A 17,219-nucleotide genomic window follows, 5' to 3' on the forward strand; every position below is an offset into this window, starting at 1 on the left:
ATGCTACCATCTTTTTTTTTTTACCTGGTTCACCCACTCTGTGAGGTAACTTGCAGAAAAGAGACAGAAATGTTTGACTCATAGAGTATAAACCTAAAATGAGAATGAAAATATAGAGGGATTTGTAGGGATAGATGTGCTAGCTCAGGACAGAAATTTTGTCAAAATGAAATAAAGGCTAGATAGTAAAGAAATTATTGTAGATATTCAGTTTAAAGTAAGTTCAAAACCTGACAATAATTATTGGTTGACAAGAATTAATAACACTATAAATTACAGTACATTAGTAGATCAAATTAAAGCAGGATAGATCCACTACTGTAAAATCTGTTGTTTTGTCTAAAATGTTTCCTGTGATAAAAATGATAGAGAAAAGATGGAGTTTATGTGCTTGCAACCCAATCTGAGAAGAAATTTAACTGAAATCCCCAAACAGTGAAAATTAAGGGAGGTAGTTGAGCAGCTGGAAAAACATAAAATAAAAGAGTTCATGAAAATAACAAAAGGAAGGGAAGAGATGATTTCACTGGGCTTTTTACGTCCTGTGGGACTTCAGAAAACCCATTTGACAGCAGACAGACCATAGTTACTGTATCTCGCTACAGGATAAAGAGCTGTTAGGCTGGCCATACACTCTCAGTCCCTCTATCTCTTTCACACACACCACATATGAGCTTCTGCTGCTGCTGGCCTCACTTCAGCTTTATTAGCTCCCTGATACGGTTATACACACATATACAGCAGGCTATTTCGAGCTGGACAAATGGGGAGATTGGAACAAACCTGCCAAACAGGAAGAGTTTAAAAAACTAGGGAGGAACAGGGATGTTGTATGTAACTGACGAATGATGCAGGGATTGTGATTGACAGAGGTAAGGTAAAGGGAGCAAAAGACAGGTGTCTGTGTGTGTTTGTGTATATAGTATGTGTTTGTGAGTAAATCTGTGTTTATGTCTGCCATGGGGTATAGTGAAGCAGACGCAGCACATCCTGTGCCAGCAACACTATAGCACACTTATAAAGAAATGACAGATCTGTCTCCCTCTTTCTCTTACTCCCACACACATACACACAGACACTAACACAATCCTCGGCGGTCGCTCAATGCAGTCCTGTCAGCTCTCGAGCAGCCTGTCAAAAAAGGCACAGGTAAAATAATGTTGTTTTCTCTACTGGGAAAAAGCTTTGAAATGTGTTACATTATTAATATTGGTCTAGAGGGTGTCACTCTCCTCATTCTGAGCATGTATGGCACTTTTGACATAGGATACAATATATACTTTATACAGAGTGAATACTGTATAGTCATCAACTCCGGTCCTCAAGAATCTCTGCCCAACCCACTCCTGATTACCTGGATTAGGTGTGGTCAGTCAAAAGTTTGAAGCAGTGGGTTGGGCAGGGATAGTTAGAAATGAAGCAGGACAGCTGGAGTCGATGCTGTTTGTCTAATCTATAATTCAGTCTAACAAACTGTGTACAGTACCTGGCTTGCATGCACTTTGGTAATATGAACTGAAGCATGTGGGATGTCAGTGTTAGGGAATGACTGCTAGACAATATTGAAAGCGCTAATGCCAATTGTACTTGAAAAGCGAAATAAAATTTTGATTCTGACTCCAATCCAAAAAAATTGCAGTCAAGTCAGAAAAATGGCCTGCATAACTGGCACATTTTGGTGAAACAGCAAGTTGCTCTGTTAGGAGCAGCTGTGTGGAAGCTGCATATATTTTTGCAGCCTGTATAATGCCTGTGGCAATGCAACCATGTCTATCAGTTACACTGCAAATACTAGTGTGTTTTTGTTTGGAATGTAAATGCAACGGGATTATATTTCTGTTTGACAATATGAGGATTTTTGGAAAACACAAAAAGCATTTTTCTTGCGTAACCCAGTCGAACTTAAGTCACTTTCTGTTAATACACGTGTCACTTTATTAATTCAAAAACTATGTTGCTTTAAAACATAACATAACATAACCCCCCCCCCCCCCCCCCACCCACCCCTCCCCCCAAGCTACCTTTCTCACAACAATTTCTTTTACAGTTTAGTGGCATAGCAACAGCACTTTTAGCTGAAGGCATATGGAAACCTGTGGTTTGTTTATGGTTAAAGTGAAATTGCTGAAAAATGTATGTGAGACACACAGTAAATGCATGCAAACACTGCATTCCTCACTTGCTAGAAACAGCTAAGTACAGTTTTTGAGCTTACTATCTCTCCTCTCCTCCCTCCACTCTCATCTTCCACTGGTAACCATGGAGACGTTCACGTCGTCCGATTTCAGGACACACTTGGGGAGGCTTCCTCCTGATTTTACCTAGCAACATTCCTCTGTTGAAATCCCTGTTTCTTTCTGCCATACATCTGTGTGTACATGTGTGCATTTTTTATATGACACCCCTCTTTTCACAGTTTAATCCAAGACCACCTGCTTGCACAAACTCCAAATCCTGCTTAAAGCTAAAAGACGAGTAGCATTTCAGACAGCTGAGCTGTCTCTGCTGGTTGGGGAAAAGCAGATGAGCGTGTAAGACACCATTGCCGTCAAGAAGACTGAGCCACACCACACCGAGGCACTGTCTTGTAGGATTTAGTCAGGCTCCCATCATGATGTACAAAAATGCATGCTGTTGTGTGTATGCATGGATGTGCATTTGCAGGGGGACAAGGACTGTTCTCTTTGTTTTGCGTGTCAATGTCAAGGTATCAAGTCAGTCAGAAAATCAGTCACTGTACATGCCTGCATGTCTGAGGCGCTGACTCACATGTTAGACTGTGGATGTGTCAGACCTTGTGTGTGCATGTAGGAGAGAGAAAGAGTGTGTGGTGTCTAGACCATTCTCAGGCAGCCATGTAAGTTAGGTGCTCGGTGAAGCATGATAACTAAGGTTAGCAGAGCTGTGGCAACAGGAGAACAGGGTCAGACAGTGGAGACCTTTACATGTGAAAATACAGAGGTAGTGGGGGAACTCCAGAGTTGTCAGTCAGGGTAAATGTATATAGCAATGTGTCCGTGGGCTGTGGAGGAGAATGCAATGATGAGATCATAAAGGAACATTTGTGTTTATTGCTGTCACATAATCTGATGGTAACTTTCTGTATATGTGTTTGACTAATGGCTGTATGCCAGAATCTGTCCATCTTTAAGTCTGTCTTTTATTTGCTCTCTCAATATTCTCGATATATGTATCTATGAGTGTGTGTTTGTGTGTATGCACATCTGTGTGTGGGCCCTAATTACCGCACTGAGCAAGGGTGACAGTTGTGCCCCCAGGGTGCTGCAGGGCATCTCCTGCAACCGTGGTGAATATGTGAGATACACACACTCATGTATCCAGCTGCACGCATACACATTAAGTAGGACATTTCCAGATATGACCTCATTTACTGGGAAGCAGGATAGTTAATGGAGGGAAGGAAAGAAGAAGAGTGAGCAGATAAGGGAAGAAAAAGTCAGAAATGGATACAAGACATAACAATAACAAGATATAATTGTTAGTATCTGGTCTACCTCTGGTAGACATCACACACACGCAGACACACAACTCAGCCTCAGTAGCCTCAGTGCAAAACTTTATTTTAGCACATCATAATGTTCTTCTACTTAGTCACTGGACTGAAATAATGATTGTAAGGATCAGAACTATGAGATTTATATTAGGTTTGCACATTTTAACAGTGTCCTCATCTTTCTTCTTCTGCTTCTGTGTTTACAGAAATGGCCTAGACTCAACTAGTGAAGACACATGAGGTGCAGGTATGTCTGAAAAAAGTGCCACACTGTGTGGCATAGTTCACTGGTTACATAGTCATGGACTGCAGCACATGGCTAACACTAGATTTCAGTCTATGATTCAAGTGCTGTTCTATAATTCAGAGAGTCAAAGGAAAAGAACTTCAGAGGTTTCTTTAAAGCGCCAGTGTGAATGTTTCCAACATGTGGGTGCACACTGAGTAACACACATACAAAAGCATACAACTATAGAGGAACTCATTGGCACACGTGCACATACAGGTATACACACAAATGTGTTTCCACACTAGCCTGGTGCTTTGAAGGCTGAGACTCAGTTCTAAAGAGACAGGCTGCCAGAAGAAGTTGACCGAACTTGAGAACTGATGAGCAAGTCTCTCAATTTCTTTGTGAGTGTGTGTCTGCAAGTACAGTATGTACGTTCATGCAAGCTGCACATGCATTCAGTGGTGGTGTGTGTGTCTGTGTGTGGGGCTGGTGCATCAATTTGTGTTTATGGTGATCATGCATTCCCCAAGGCAGCTAAAGGCTGTGGTTCAGTCTTCAAACAAAGGATTTCTCTGTACCAATCAACCCTGCACATTTTGCTAATGATGAGGTCAAAATATTAGAATACATATTGCAAAATAAGCAATATTCTGCACCTCGTGCCCTACAGTCTCAACCCCACCTGTCCCTTGAGCCCGGATAAGAAATAAAGTAAATGAAAAAACAAGACAGGACGATGAAAACTAACAGAGGACGATAAAGGAAAAGTCACAGTGAGAAGTACTAACAACGCTATCTGACGTACAAAAAAGACAAGTAGGAAATGGAAATAGATTTATAAAAATTGAGATATTAAGAGTGTGGCAGATAGGAGAATAATAAATAAGGCAAGTTGTTATTTAACACTTTCAAAAGCAAGGAGGAGAAGGGGAGCGGAAGAGAAGGGGGAACAAGTCCCTACCCTTGTCTTTCTTGTCAAAGTGGTTTCCTTTTGTGTTGAGGGACTTCTTTGAGAGCAATTGGAAGGGAGAGAAAAAAGCAAGTGCAACATAGAGAAAGAGAGGAGGGAGAAAGAAGGGTAGAAGGGCATGCAAGGTGACAAGGTGGGAGAGGTAGTATAGAGGTGTCAGGGGAAAGTCTGTTTGAAGTCCAGAAGTAATTTTCCAACATGGTAGCTGTGGCAAGGGTAGCAAAACAGAGTTTGTGTGCCTGTGTGCACTGCTTACACATTCTTTGGTGAGTGTGTGCCTTAATGCATGTGTGTGAGAGCTGGAATGAGAGAGAGTGCACTGATAGGTACTCGGTCCATGAAGCACTCAAGTATCAGTAAGGGACAAGGAGTGCACTGTGAAGAATCTCCGTAGAAGCCATCAAGTCACTTTTATGTCAATAGATCGCTATAACTTGCAAGCATTCTACCATTTTGGCTTGTAGCTTTCTCCCAGTGTAGAACAGAACAACCAAAACCTTCAAATGCTTATGTTGCCCTGATATAGCTCTCCCCTGTGACAATTTAATGTACACTCAACCTTACCAGATACTAGCTGGAGCCAAAATATCAGCTTTAAAAATACAATGAATGAATGAATTGATCCAGATTTTTAAGAAAACACATATAGAGTATAGTATGCAGTGGGAACTAGTTGCACCAGTATGGATAGCCCAATAATGCCATTAAAAAAACACACATGTACATATTCATCAAATTATAGTGATAAAACCTAAATAAAACTAAATAAATCTCCTACAGACCTTTAAAAAACAATGCTCAGTAGTCATTTTGAAACAGGAGCGCTCCTCTTCAAAACCTGATAAAGCGGAGTGAGTCACTGAACTGAGGCCAGTATATTACTAAAACAGATTAAGAGTAACTTTCATGGCCACGGCTGCGTTTCCCCTTCAACTCAGTGTATCCCAATGGGGAGATAATCTGGGAAATGCAGCGATATCAGGTCCTCTCTAGGTTGCCTGAGAAGCCTTGTGAGACCCTCTAGAGATATGAGGCTTTGATATCAAGACCAATTATGTGGTATGGGTGCACACACACACACACAAACATATGCATACACACACACTCACAGCACACACACATGCATACACGCACCCTGCCTAGCCTTGGAGAGTGGTAGAGGGGAAAACAAAGAGAATGTGATACTGAGGAAACACTGGGCAGGCGGAACATGCTCTGATTTTATCAGCCAGTTGAGCTGGGCTTGAAAGCCAGAGATGATACAGACATAGAGGGAATGAAAGAGTGTAAAGCAGACAGGCTGAAAAATACCGAAGAAGAGGAGTGTGTGTACTGGGAAAGAACTAAATGCACACTCACGCACACAGAAACCCACAGCGATGTAAGCAAAAGTCCCTAAAAAGATTTACACATGCATGCACTTACAGTATTTTGTGCACAGACACACGCAAAGGCTAACTTAGAGCCCCTGAGGAACACACACAGACTGGAAATATATGTGATAAACAGTTGTTTCCGTTTGTTTGAGTCACCTCCACAGAGAATCCCTTAAGATTAAGTTTGGCCTCTGGCTCTGCTAATTGGAGCTTAAAGTCTGGTGTAGCCCCTGGGCAGAGTATGCTGTGTGTGGCACATGCTGTGTGTATCTGCATATGTGTGTGTGTGTGTATAAATTATGGATGGCAAGGGCTAGAGGAGAGTGGCCACACAAGCTGCAGCTGCTAGAGCTAGTGGAGAGACCAAGCCAGGCCAAAGCAATCGCAATCTAAGCACCGCCACATGACATAGACAGGTGGTTTGTTAGAGAGACAGGAGTGAACGAGAGAGACAACGGTGACAGCAATATTGATACAGAAAAAGGATGAGAGAGAGAAAATAATGGGACAGAAGGAAAGAGCACTCAAAGTCAGATTAACATGTGATGTGAAAAATAGATATACTAATGGTGACATTAATGAATTATTTATATCCAACCATCCTCATTACACAGAGCGCTGCTTTCCCCTCATTGCTGTCTTTGTTCTGCTATTATTTCCCAGTTAGTTCTCATCATACCTGATGAACATACCAGCTCAGTACAAAAAGTTTGGTACTCTAGTCTGGGTGTAAAAGACTAAAATCGCTAAAGCAATCGTTAAAACCACACACAATCTGTAATAGTAGGCCTTATAAAGAGTTTAGTGAGGTAAGAGGATGTATATCAGTTAGATGTGACAATCTCAGCAAACTATGTGACCTACAGAACCACCTAGGCTCTGTGAGAAGCTGGATGCCTAAAAACATCTTCAGTTTAATGAAAGGCATTCTTGGCCCTGAGAGTGTTCAAAAAGTCTGTATGAATTGGTGGGGTACTTATCCTCCAAGGTAAATGGGAAAAAATGTGATTATAGAATGGGCTCTGCATTTCACTGTTCACATTTAAAAATGTGCGGAATGTTTCTTACATCTCAAAGATCTGAAACATTTTATCATCTGTAAATGCAGCCTCTCCCAAAGAAATGTAGCTTGTATGCAGATATTCAGAATTCAATATAAACTATTTGTTATTACTTATAAGGCTCTACATAGTAAAGCACCTAAGTAGGCTAGAATTCTGAATCACTGTGACCACACAGAAACTCAAAGTCTCTCAGAGCAGCTAACCAACATTACTGGGTGTCCCAAGTGTTTGACTTGAGATGAAGGGAGGCTGAGCATTTACAGTTTGCACACTTCAGAAAACAGTGGTTCACCACTTACCATTATCTCACTGAAAAGAAAGATCACAAACTCACCTATACCCCCCGGCTTTTTGAAACTAGTTACCTAAATGCTGATTGAGTGAGCCATTACTTTCTGTATTTCAGTTATAAAAGCTGGTATCCACAACCCTATAATTACATTTACATATTCTGTCAAGCTCATAATTGTCCACTTGAGACTTCAAAATGCGAGTGGGAGTCAGGACATACAGTACAGTAGTTTTGCTAATAAAACTATGATGCCTAACCCAAATCTATCAAGCATCAACTTTTATTTGTGAAAGCCATTGTTTTGCTGGTTTGTCACAGCAATAAATATTTCAGCATTGATTATACTATTAAAGCAAATCAAGTCAAAGCATAAATTGTAAATGTTTTTCAATAATAAACTGCTAACATTGTAATAACAACATATCCTGGCTTTATTTGCTTTGCTGCTGTCATAGGAGGCTTTGATCACACTGACCAGATGTAGAGGAACTTCTATGTGTGTCGTGATCTGGCCCCGAAAGGTGGGTAGATCACAGGGCAGAATAGAAATAGGTAAAAACTAAAATGTGCACATTATTCCCTCTCACTGTGTTCACTTTTTTGGGTCCATTCTCATACACAAACCCTGACAATGTGAGTAAATACATTGTCTGATAAGGTCATGCAGTTGTGCTGCATTGTACTGCATGTATGGGAACTGAGGGCAGCAGAAAAGTGTGGGGTGGAGAAAACATCTTTTCCATTAACTTATACCATCTTTGTACATTACACAGAGTCTGAAAGGGATACTACACTGTATGCTATTAGCTTTCTGACAGTGGCTCATTCATACTTTAACCATGATAAATGACCAGGAGACATATGTGTCTCGTCTTTAACTTATGCACATCAAAGGGACTCTGATTCGCCTCGTGATTGGCCCTGCATATTTGTACCAAAGTTTACCAAATGGGACAAACTTAACATGCCGAATTGCTCACTTGACTGTGATAGTAAAATTTTATTAAACAATTTTCTCAAAATATAAGACATAAAGTAAACTTTCTACACAATAACCCTACACTGTACACTAGAGGCATGAGACACTTGGGTTTCACAGTCTCACATGCATTAGCACTTTTCACATCACTCATTCACAAAACTACATATACATACTGACCGGAGTGACATGATCTTGTATGCATCAGGCAAGTAGCATCGCGTGTTCTCCATCTGGGCAGGATCTGAGTCGCAGATCTTGTCATCTGTGCGTCCATAGTTGGCACTCTCGATCATGATGACATCAGTGCCCGGGCAGCGCAGCTCAATAGGGTAGGACTCACAGGACAGCTCCCTGCGTACCACTGCCATTGGGATAGGAGCACGGCCATAGGCTGGACACACAGGTACACAAATACAGATTGACACAAAGATATTCTCTGATCAACATAATGATACAGTAAGTCTCTTCTGTCGACAGAAATAATTCTCGCAGAAGATACTTCGTAGGGACGTGTCCACTGTCGCAAGAGAACTGACTTGATAATTACCGCTTTGCAGCCTTAGACATCATTCTAGATAAAGAGTAATTGCCTCTCACTTACAACAGGCATTTAGTGTTGCAGAGATTATTCAAAGATGTCATTGTCTAATTATTCTCAGAAGTTGCAAATTTGATGCATGCATCCCCTCTTTCTGCACTGAAATGGGAAACATGTCATTAATTCCAATGAGATTGAAGCTACTGATCTATCCCAGATTGTTTCTTTGCTGCTGCTTTGCTTCCTGGCTGGTTTAATGAGTAGAACTGATGAAGTCTAGTGGATGATGGAGCATATAAGACCAAACTGCAATCAAGTTGCCATTTTGCTTCTTAGGTCTAGATATCCCATAGACTTCTGAAAGTCTTACTAATAGGAAACAGCAGATGCTTCTGCACCATATTTTTCATTTTGCCTCTGAAAGGCATGGGATTTCATTGCGCATGAGCTATTCATAGTCTTCTCCGATATAGCAAAAACACAAGCCAGGAAAAAAAAAAAAAATGACAGAAAGAAAAAATAAGTAAAGTACTTTAAAAAATCTAAGCTTGCTGCTCTGCTTCTGGTATGCCTTACCTCACAACACGCTCTCACACTTCCATATGTTTTTATGGCAGACATGGTTTGTAATCTCAGGGAAAGCACGGGTGATACAAATTTTGATAATTATTATCAGCTCATTATCAATGAGTCAGCATGCAAAATACCAGGGCTCTAAAATTAGCTAGCCTACTTAAATGGAAATATAAGATTTAAATGTATACGATATACGTATATAATTTCCTTTGAATTATTCCTTTAAATGACCCCATGTGGTTTGTCTATTTTAAAATGTTTATTACTTACTTGAATTTTTACATTTTCTGTAAAAATGTAACATAATAAAATTTGATCTATATAAAAATAATGCTAAAGATGTTATTCTACAGCAGTCTACTAATAAACTATTGCCCAGCAAAATGAAGTGAATCTACTTAAATCAACATTCTGGTGTCTTATCCTACTGTTGTCTGTTTTCTGTCCATTGTCATAAAAAACCTAAAAACAACAACAAAAACAACAAATGAAACAAAAACAAACAAACATTGTAACAGCATTGGGGATAGTAAACATAATAAAATAGCTGTGTCGTTCAGTTGGAGCTGTTTCATGTGTCCATATTCTGTACAGTATGTGTTTACTGATGCACAATAATCATATTCTCTTGTCATTAGAGTGGGTGCTGTGTATTGTAATGAAGGGGGGCTGGATGTTCCCACAGGTTTCGGTTGTTGTGGCATAGCTGGATGTTGTTATTCTCTGTTCTCTAGAGCAGCGATCCCTGCGAGCTTCAGCCATCATCCCTTGACAGGTTTTCTACAGGGGTGTTCACTTGTGTTGTTCTTTGTTGTCAATATGTCCTAAATATCTACAGTAAAAATAATATAGAATATTTAGTGTTAAAAAGTACATGGCATCAATTTTCATTTCAGAAACTGCCCCTTCCCAGGGAGCATGTCTGGGAAGTTTTGCTATATCTGATGCAAAATTAATAATATGCAATATCTCTCGAATAAATAAATAAAATTGTGTATATTACATCTGAGCCAGCAATTGTGACTGTTATTTCGTGTCATTTGTTTTTTTATCAATTTTTTTTTATGTGTAATATAGGCCTGCGAAGTATGTGAATTTGTGTGCTGTGAACCGTAATCATTCAGCTACCTGCACTTCAGACACAGGCCTACGATGTCCCTGGAAAGCGAGGCACAGCTCCACCTTCCTTGCAATCCCTGTCATGGTAGTCATGGTAACCCTGTTCTCCCTCCCTTTGCTCTTTCATTGGTTGGAGGAGCATCATGGCTACACGACTGCCGCAAAGAATCTGAATGAGCTCAATGACACCCTGCCCTGGCTCAATTTAATACTGCCCTTCACCACATCACACACAAGCACACAAGCACACAAACACATGCATACAAATGCTTGGAGTGGTGGCATGTGGAGACAGAAATTTACAGTGAGTATAGCGAGTATCTGTGTGTTACTGGTACCTGAGGGCACTACATCGATAATGGCAAGCGCTAGCTTGGAGATAAGGCTGATATATAAATGACATTTACTGAAAATGTCCCCTGTAATGAACACACACACACATACCCACATATATCCCTGAAGGCCATGACTAGATCTTAAGCACACATTCATAGGATGTGTGTTTCAGTAGTGTCTGGGGATCGGGGGACTTCACTGTGTGTAAGAGACGAGTGCTTAGGGCAGTAGGTCATTGTGGTGTTAACATAAGTGTTAGTTTATAAGTTTCTATTGCCCTATCATGTCCGCATTTGTGAGCATGAATGTAAATTCTGACAATGGGGTTAATTGAAGCACGCAGGGATCAATGCACAGTATTGTAATTCAGCTGTCTAGACCGGCTTAAGATCAGATCTTACAGTGTTGCCTTACTGGGCCCCCGATTGGCATAAAAGGAGTATTATGATAGAAACACACTCAGTCACACAGACAGAGTTCAAAAGAGGGGGTCTGTCTGTATTCCAACTAAAAGCCACTCTCTTTCGTAAGCAGCAGTAAATGCTTTGAGTCACAAACACCATCTTGTCTGATCTGTCACTTTCTAACTTATCTATTTACTGTATATCACCCTTAAAATTGTGCACTGTTAAACCTGCCTCAAATGTATTTTTTCCTCCAACAAACATGTAGTCAATAGTACCTCTTAATGGAGACACATGATACGCACACACTCTGGCCTTCACACACACATGCAATAACCTGCGAGCCGGCAAGTGCATGTTAATGTGTCTGTCATTAGTTGTGTAAGTGGTGACAGAAACTTGGCAGCCATGAACAGTACAGACAGTCTTATTCAGACACTCCCATTGCCTCAGGGGGCTGAAACAAAAGGATATCGATTTTTACATTTGGGCCAAGAACAAGAGAGTGGCGAAAGCGGTGGATAGACAGAAAGAAGGAGATGAAGACAGTGAGAGAGAAGAGGAGAGAGATTTAAAGGTGATCTTTCACTTGTAATGCCAACGCTTTTGGATAGTGTTTGAAGACCCACATCTTACACATGAGGTATAAATGATATTTTAAAGCATAAGGCATAAGGCATATTCTATGTTATAATATATATTATAACATTCTTATAACATTCATATAATATTCTTATAATCAATAAATCCTATGAAAAGACCAAAACAAAGTTAAATCTACTTAGTCACTGATTACTAAATTAAGTGAAAGTACTGGAGTTAAGATTGAATTTACTGTACAGTTTGACATCTGCACAATCCATTCTGTAAAATTTGATTTAGGCTAAGTTTTGGTCAGGTCCTGGTTCTCTTGGGCCCAAAGAAGGTTCCCAAATAAAAGTTGTCTCAGTAAGTGAAAATTGCACACATGGTAGTGTGCAGATGTTTTTATAATCAATGTCCAACAATCTATTAAAAACCAATCACACGGCTACACTGTTGAACTGCCTGAAAAGTTTTTTATGACATAGAAAACATTTGTCGGTCATTTGTCACCCACTGGACTGCTCAGAAACGGATTTTTATTGTGGTCATATGTATGGGTTATTAGGGCCTCCTAGTCAGCATAGTAGGTTTGTTATATGTGTCAGACCTTCATTGTCATGGTTACAATAATAAATGAGTTTCAGACTAATGCACTATTTACACATGTTTGAGGTACAGTACATTTACTATAATGCATTTTTTTATTAAATCATATATATTTGTGACCTGCTTTAAGGGTTTTACTCATATATTTATAGGGACAAATAAAGTTGTTGCTAAGTGCCACAGACGGTTTGGTAAACAGAATATGTTTTGCTATATCTTTCGACAATATAAAGTCGGTCTCTACACAGACTTTATATTGTTGTTTATGTTTGTTTGCTTTTTATTTTTCAAGGTATTTCTTGGCAAGAACAACAAGGAATAGCACAATCTCATCGTTTATCGCTATTAAATGTCCACATATGTCCCATGGGTTTGACGTTCTCTGGAGGCATTCACTGATATATGGCTAATTCATTGCATAGCGTAGCAGTTTTCCAATATAATCAACAATATCACTCTATCAGGTTAAACAGGGCTGATGCCAAAAAATAAATCAATCTAAAATCTGGAAAAAATAAAATCAAATTCAGTAATTTTGTATAAAAATGCATGTTTTCCCTTTTTTCTTTTATTTGTCTTCACATAACCCTGAAATAATGACAAGCCACGGTTTGGTGGAGAAGATGGGTGTTTGCTGCTGTGTGTCCTTAAGCTAAACTGTCTTTGTTTCAGCTAATCCTTCCTAAGTATAAACAGCGTGATTTGCATATGTCGACTTATTCTTCAGACACTGATGCAAATACATTTGACTGAAACTCATCTCTTGGTGTTAAAGGAAAGCCCCTGGTGTCTGTGTATCTTTCTGCCTGTGAGCACTTCCTGAGTGTGCTTAAGAATGTTTATGAATCTGTGTATTTTTTAAGAATGATCTGTGTCCATGCTGGTGTGGAATATTTCAATGTCAAAAAAAAAATTAAAATGTGTGTGTGTGCATGTGAAAAAGTGTATGCTTGATTGTGTGTACTGTATGTGTGCGTGTGTGTGTGTGTGTGTGTGTGTGTGTGTGTGTGTGTGTGTGTGTGTGTGTGTGTGTGTGTATGTGTGTACGTGTGACAGCTTTTCCTCACAACAGTGTGACTGACAGCAGCCATTAATAGGATTTAGTCCAAGTGGGCCAGAGCTCCCTCTAGGACCCTTCAAAGTCCAGCATCACAGGGGAGGGAAGGAAACATACATACAACATACTGGGGCTGCATCTGAACTGTGTGTGTGTGTGTGTTTGTGTGTGTGTGTGTGTGTGTGTGTGTGTGCCCGTGCTTGTATTTGTTAGCAAGGGAAGAAAAAAGTTTTTTCCTAATTGAGTTAGGACCTTAAATATAAACAGATGGAAACAACATTTATAGTAAATTGCTGCATGTAAAAATATGTGGACACGAGAGCAAGTGTGTGAAGATTTATACAAAGTGAAAAATAACAATTCTTAGAAACTGAAGCTGAGGCAGCTAAATAAAATTCTGACAGTATTCCCTGTAATTATCTAGAATGTGCTTGTAACATTTACTGTATAGCATCTACATATGTTAAATGCAAAAGCTGTTTTGCTAAGTAATAAAAGTAATTACTTCATATTATGCTCATAAGTAATTTATTTTAATATTTAGACTTTTTCCTAAAATTGTGGCCAAACTATTATGCAGCAAGCAGAAAAACTGAAGACAAATGTGTGTTTCATTTTGTACTATGCATGGTCTATTTATCTTACCGATGGCAATGGGAGCAAACAAAGTTGAGACGAAGAGCAGGCATCTGATCCACATGACGTCTGAGGTTGACCTGGAAGTAGATATGGAGGTACTTCCTGCTGAGCCCAGACGCTCTTGTGGCAAGCTGTTTGTTTCACAGCTCAGGGTTCCTCACACCATGCAGGCCTGCAAACTGACATATACAGAGGATTTGCTCACTTTGCTAACATATTAAAATTAGTTAAGATTTCAGAAAAAAATCACAGTCACTTATTAATAGTTAACAACAGACACCCAAAAGCTGCATTGTTTAAAACTACAGCTGTAACAGGGTTTAATATAAACAGCTTTAAAAACAAACGGTTCTTGCAACTTGTATATTTATGAAGCAAACAATTCCCTGCCCCTCTATGGCTCTGTTTACTTGTGACAGATTGATGCTTTTACAAACAGCACTAAGTAATAAGGTCAGTGCAGCTTCTTGTATGTCACAGAGGACTCGACAGAAATCAATGATCATAATGTTTGAGTAGTCTTAAACAATACTGAGAGACAAACAGACAGCATGGAGTGATTAAGAAGCACATCAAATGTTGAATCATAAATGTTGTTATAAATGTTATCTTTAGCTCTTCACTCTGGCACAACACAGTATGAAACACTTTTATCAAGTAAAATCATAAGTAGATTTTATGACTTAGGGGTGTATAGAGCTTTTCTATAGTGACTATAAATAGACATGTCAATCAATAAAAAGTACAATGTGATAAGGCTGAAAATCAATAAAGTGATCTCTTGGTATTCATGGAGACACATTTCCATATGATGAACACTCATCACATTATGTAACTCACAGTAGCTGGAAGACTACTTCTACTTTTATAAGCTTTTGTTTGCGACAACTAAGTGGTACTTCATATTCTCGCTCACAAGTCATCTTGTTAGAGTCTCCAAAGAAACCAAGAGCTGTTCTGCCTTTTTTCTTTCGTAGCCTTTACAGGTAATCTGCAGCAAGACTAAAGCTAATTTTATGACACGGAATTTTGATCGATAGCATGAACAGGCCCCTCACAAAAATGCATATTTTGCAAGACAACATTGCATATGCCAAAGAATCTATAAATGGCAAATATGTAAAAGAAATGTTAGACTTAATGTTAAACGATGACCTTGTGAAGAAAAAACATAGAGGAACACAATATAATGTTGCCTAATGTTTGAATAATGGTGTTGCTGTCTTTGTTAGGACTCACTTCACTTGGTATTCCACATCACCATCAAAGTGTGAAATGTATTGATGTTCCCATCTAATTGTTCATTTCATGGTCTATCAGTGATAAACAATTAATAAGAAGATGGTCTCTGACATTAGTTGTAGCAGCTAAGCACCACTTTGCCCTGTTTTTTTTATAAACTGATTAAGCTGACCAGCATTGTTTAATCACTTGCTCACTCGCCCACTTGCTGAACCAACAACTACCTCAATCACTTTCTTTCTGCACTCCCTGCTTCACTTTTTTTGTCGGTACAGATTAGGACAGTTACCCATTTGGTCTAGAGAAGACTCAGAGTCTTGTGTTTGTATCAAATTTCTAAGTCTGCAAAGAGGTCATTGTATCACTCAATTATTACGTAATCATCCCAGTTGATGTCAAATAAATATCAATTTGCATGAAAATAGTTACCAAACCTAGCTCCGAAGAACAGCCACATAGACGTTGCGTGCATGAGTGAGTGAGTGTGTGTGTGTGTGTGTGTGTGTTTGTGCGTGGAGAGAGAAAGGCTGCAGACATTTGTAACAGTTGGGGACAGATGGAGTAAAGCAGACAGCCAGAGCCATGGGAAATACATCACATGTAACAGAGACTATTGATCAGTGTGGCCATGTCATTTGGGCCCAGCAGAGACTAAGACAATAGCCAGCCATCTCCACCATGCCGTGAAGGCAAATAGCTGATTTGGCACAGTCTCTCCCTTTGACATATTTGACATCTGTTATAAAAATACCAAATTCTGTTTTATTTATAGAAACTGTCAGAAGATCATAGACCTTTTCATAACCAACAGATACAAACCTTCATATACATAATGCATCTCCTGAACATCTACAGTGACAAAAAGCCTCATGCTGCAGACAGGACAGATAAACCCAGAGGCAGATGCACTCTGCACAATCAGATTCTCTGAGAACAGACCCAAACCAAAAACAAACATTAGGATAAGAGCTGTGTAGTCATCTTGGGGTTTTATTGACTCTGTTCTTTTTACAATGTCAAAATAAATACTTAAAATTGAAAATGAATTTAAAAGGACTGTGATAAAAAGCAAAAGATAACATTAATTTGAGTGACAATAGTAGGAGACTATTCTAACTTTATTCCAGCAAAAAAAGAATAAATATTTTTATCAAGTTAGTTTACTATTTCATTTTGTCTCGACTGTGATCATTTAATTTTGAACAGGGTTAAATATTACAGTATGCCCTGGATGGCAATTACTTTGTTCATGTTCAAATCACACAGATACAATTCCCCACATTTCCATTTGACAAGTCTGCAAAGGTGTGCCAAGTACAAACACATTTTACCTACCACTTCTTTTCACTGGCTTAAAAATCAACAATACCAGCCCATGATTGGGAGAAATATCACAGAGACGCTCCACAGCTTCAGAATCTGACATTTTTCATTTTTATGTGACCCCTATTTAACCAGGCTGGTCTCTTGACGCTAAAATCTATTTTTCAATAAAGTGCTGGTCAAAATGGCAGCAGAGTTTTGTTACATAAACTGAAAGGGAGAAGAGTAAAAGTAAAAGTAAGGTTTTATTCAAAACTGCCAGTTTGGATCACCTCGCCTTTTCGAAATAACCTTACAACCAGAGTCATATTTTTTCTTTCAGGTGGTACAGTTGATTCCATTGGAGGGTGATTACATATTCGCT

General features: G+C 39.3%; 1 protein-coding gene across 15 annotated transcripts in view; it reads right to left on the reverse strand.

Moving 5' to 3' along the window:
- The window catches only part of adgrl3.1 (adhesion G protein-coupled receptor L3.1), a 106,451-nt gene that overhangs the window by 64,667 nt on the left and 24,565 nt on the right, over positions 1 to 17,219 (reverse strand). For 14 of the 15 annotated variants that reach the window (XM_067497436.1, XM_067497448.1, XM_067497438.1 and 11 more), the window contains 2 exons: positions 14,297 to 14,469; positions 8,608 to 8,821 (listed from right to left, as the gene is read on the reverse strand). The exons of the other annotated variant lie outside the window; for it this stretch is intronic. In XM_067497436.1, the coding sequence (XP_067353537.1) occupies positions 8,608 to 8,821; positions 14,297 to 14,351 (269 nt within the window). In that variant the 5' untranslated portion in view covers positions 14,352 to 14,469. The remainder of the gene's footprint in view (positions 1 to 8,607; positions 8,822 to 14,296; positions 14,470 to 17,219) is intronic. 15 annotated transcript variants of the gene reach the window in all.

This window comes from Channa argus, chromosome 3, assembly GCF_033026475.1.
Source record: "Channa argus isolate prfri chromosome 3, Channa argus male v1.0, whole genome shotgun sequence".
Taxonomy (NCBI): Eukaryota; Metazoa; Chordata; class Actinopteri; order Anabantiformes; family Channidae; genus Channa; species Channa argus.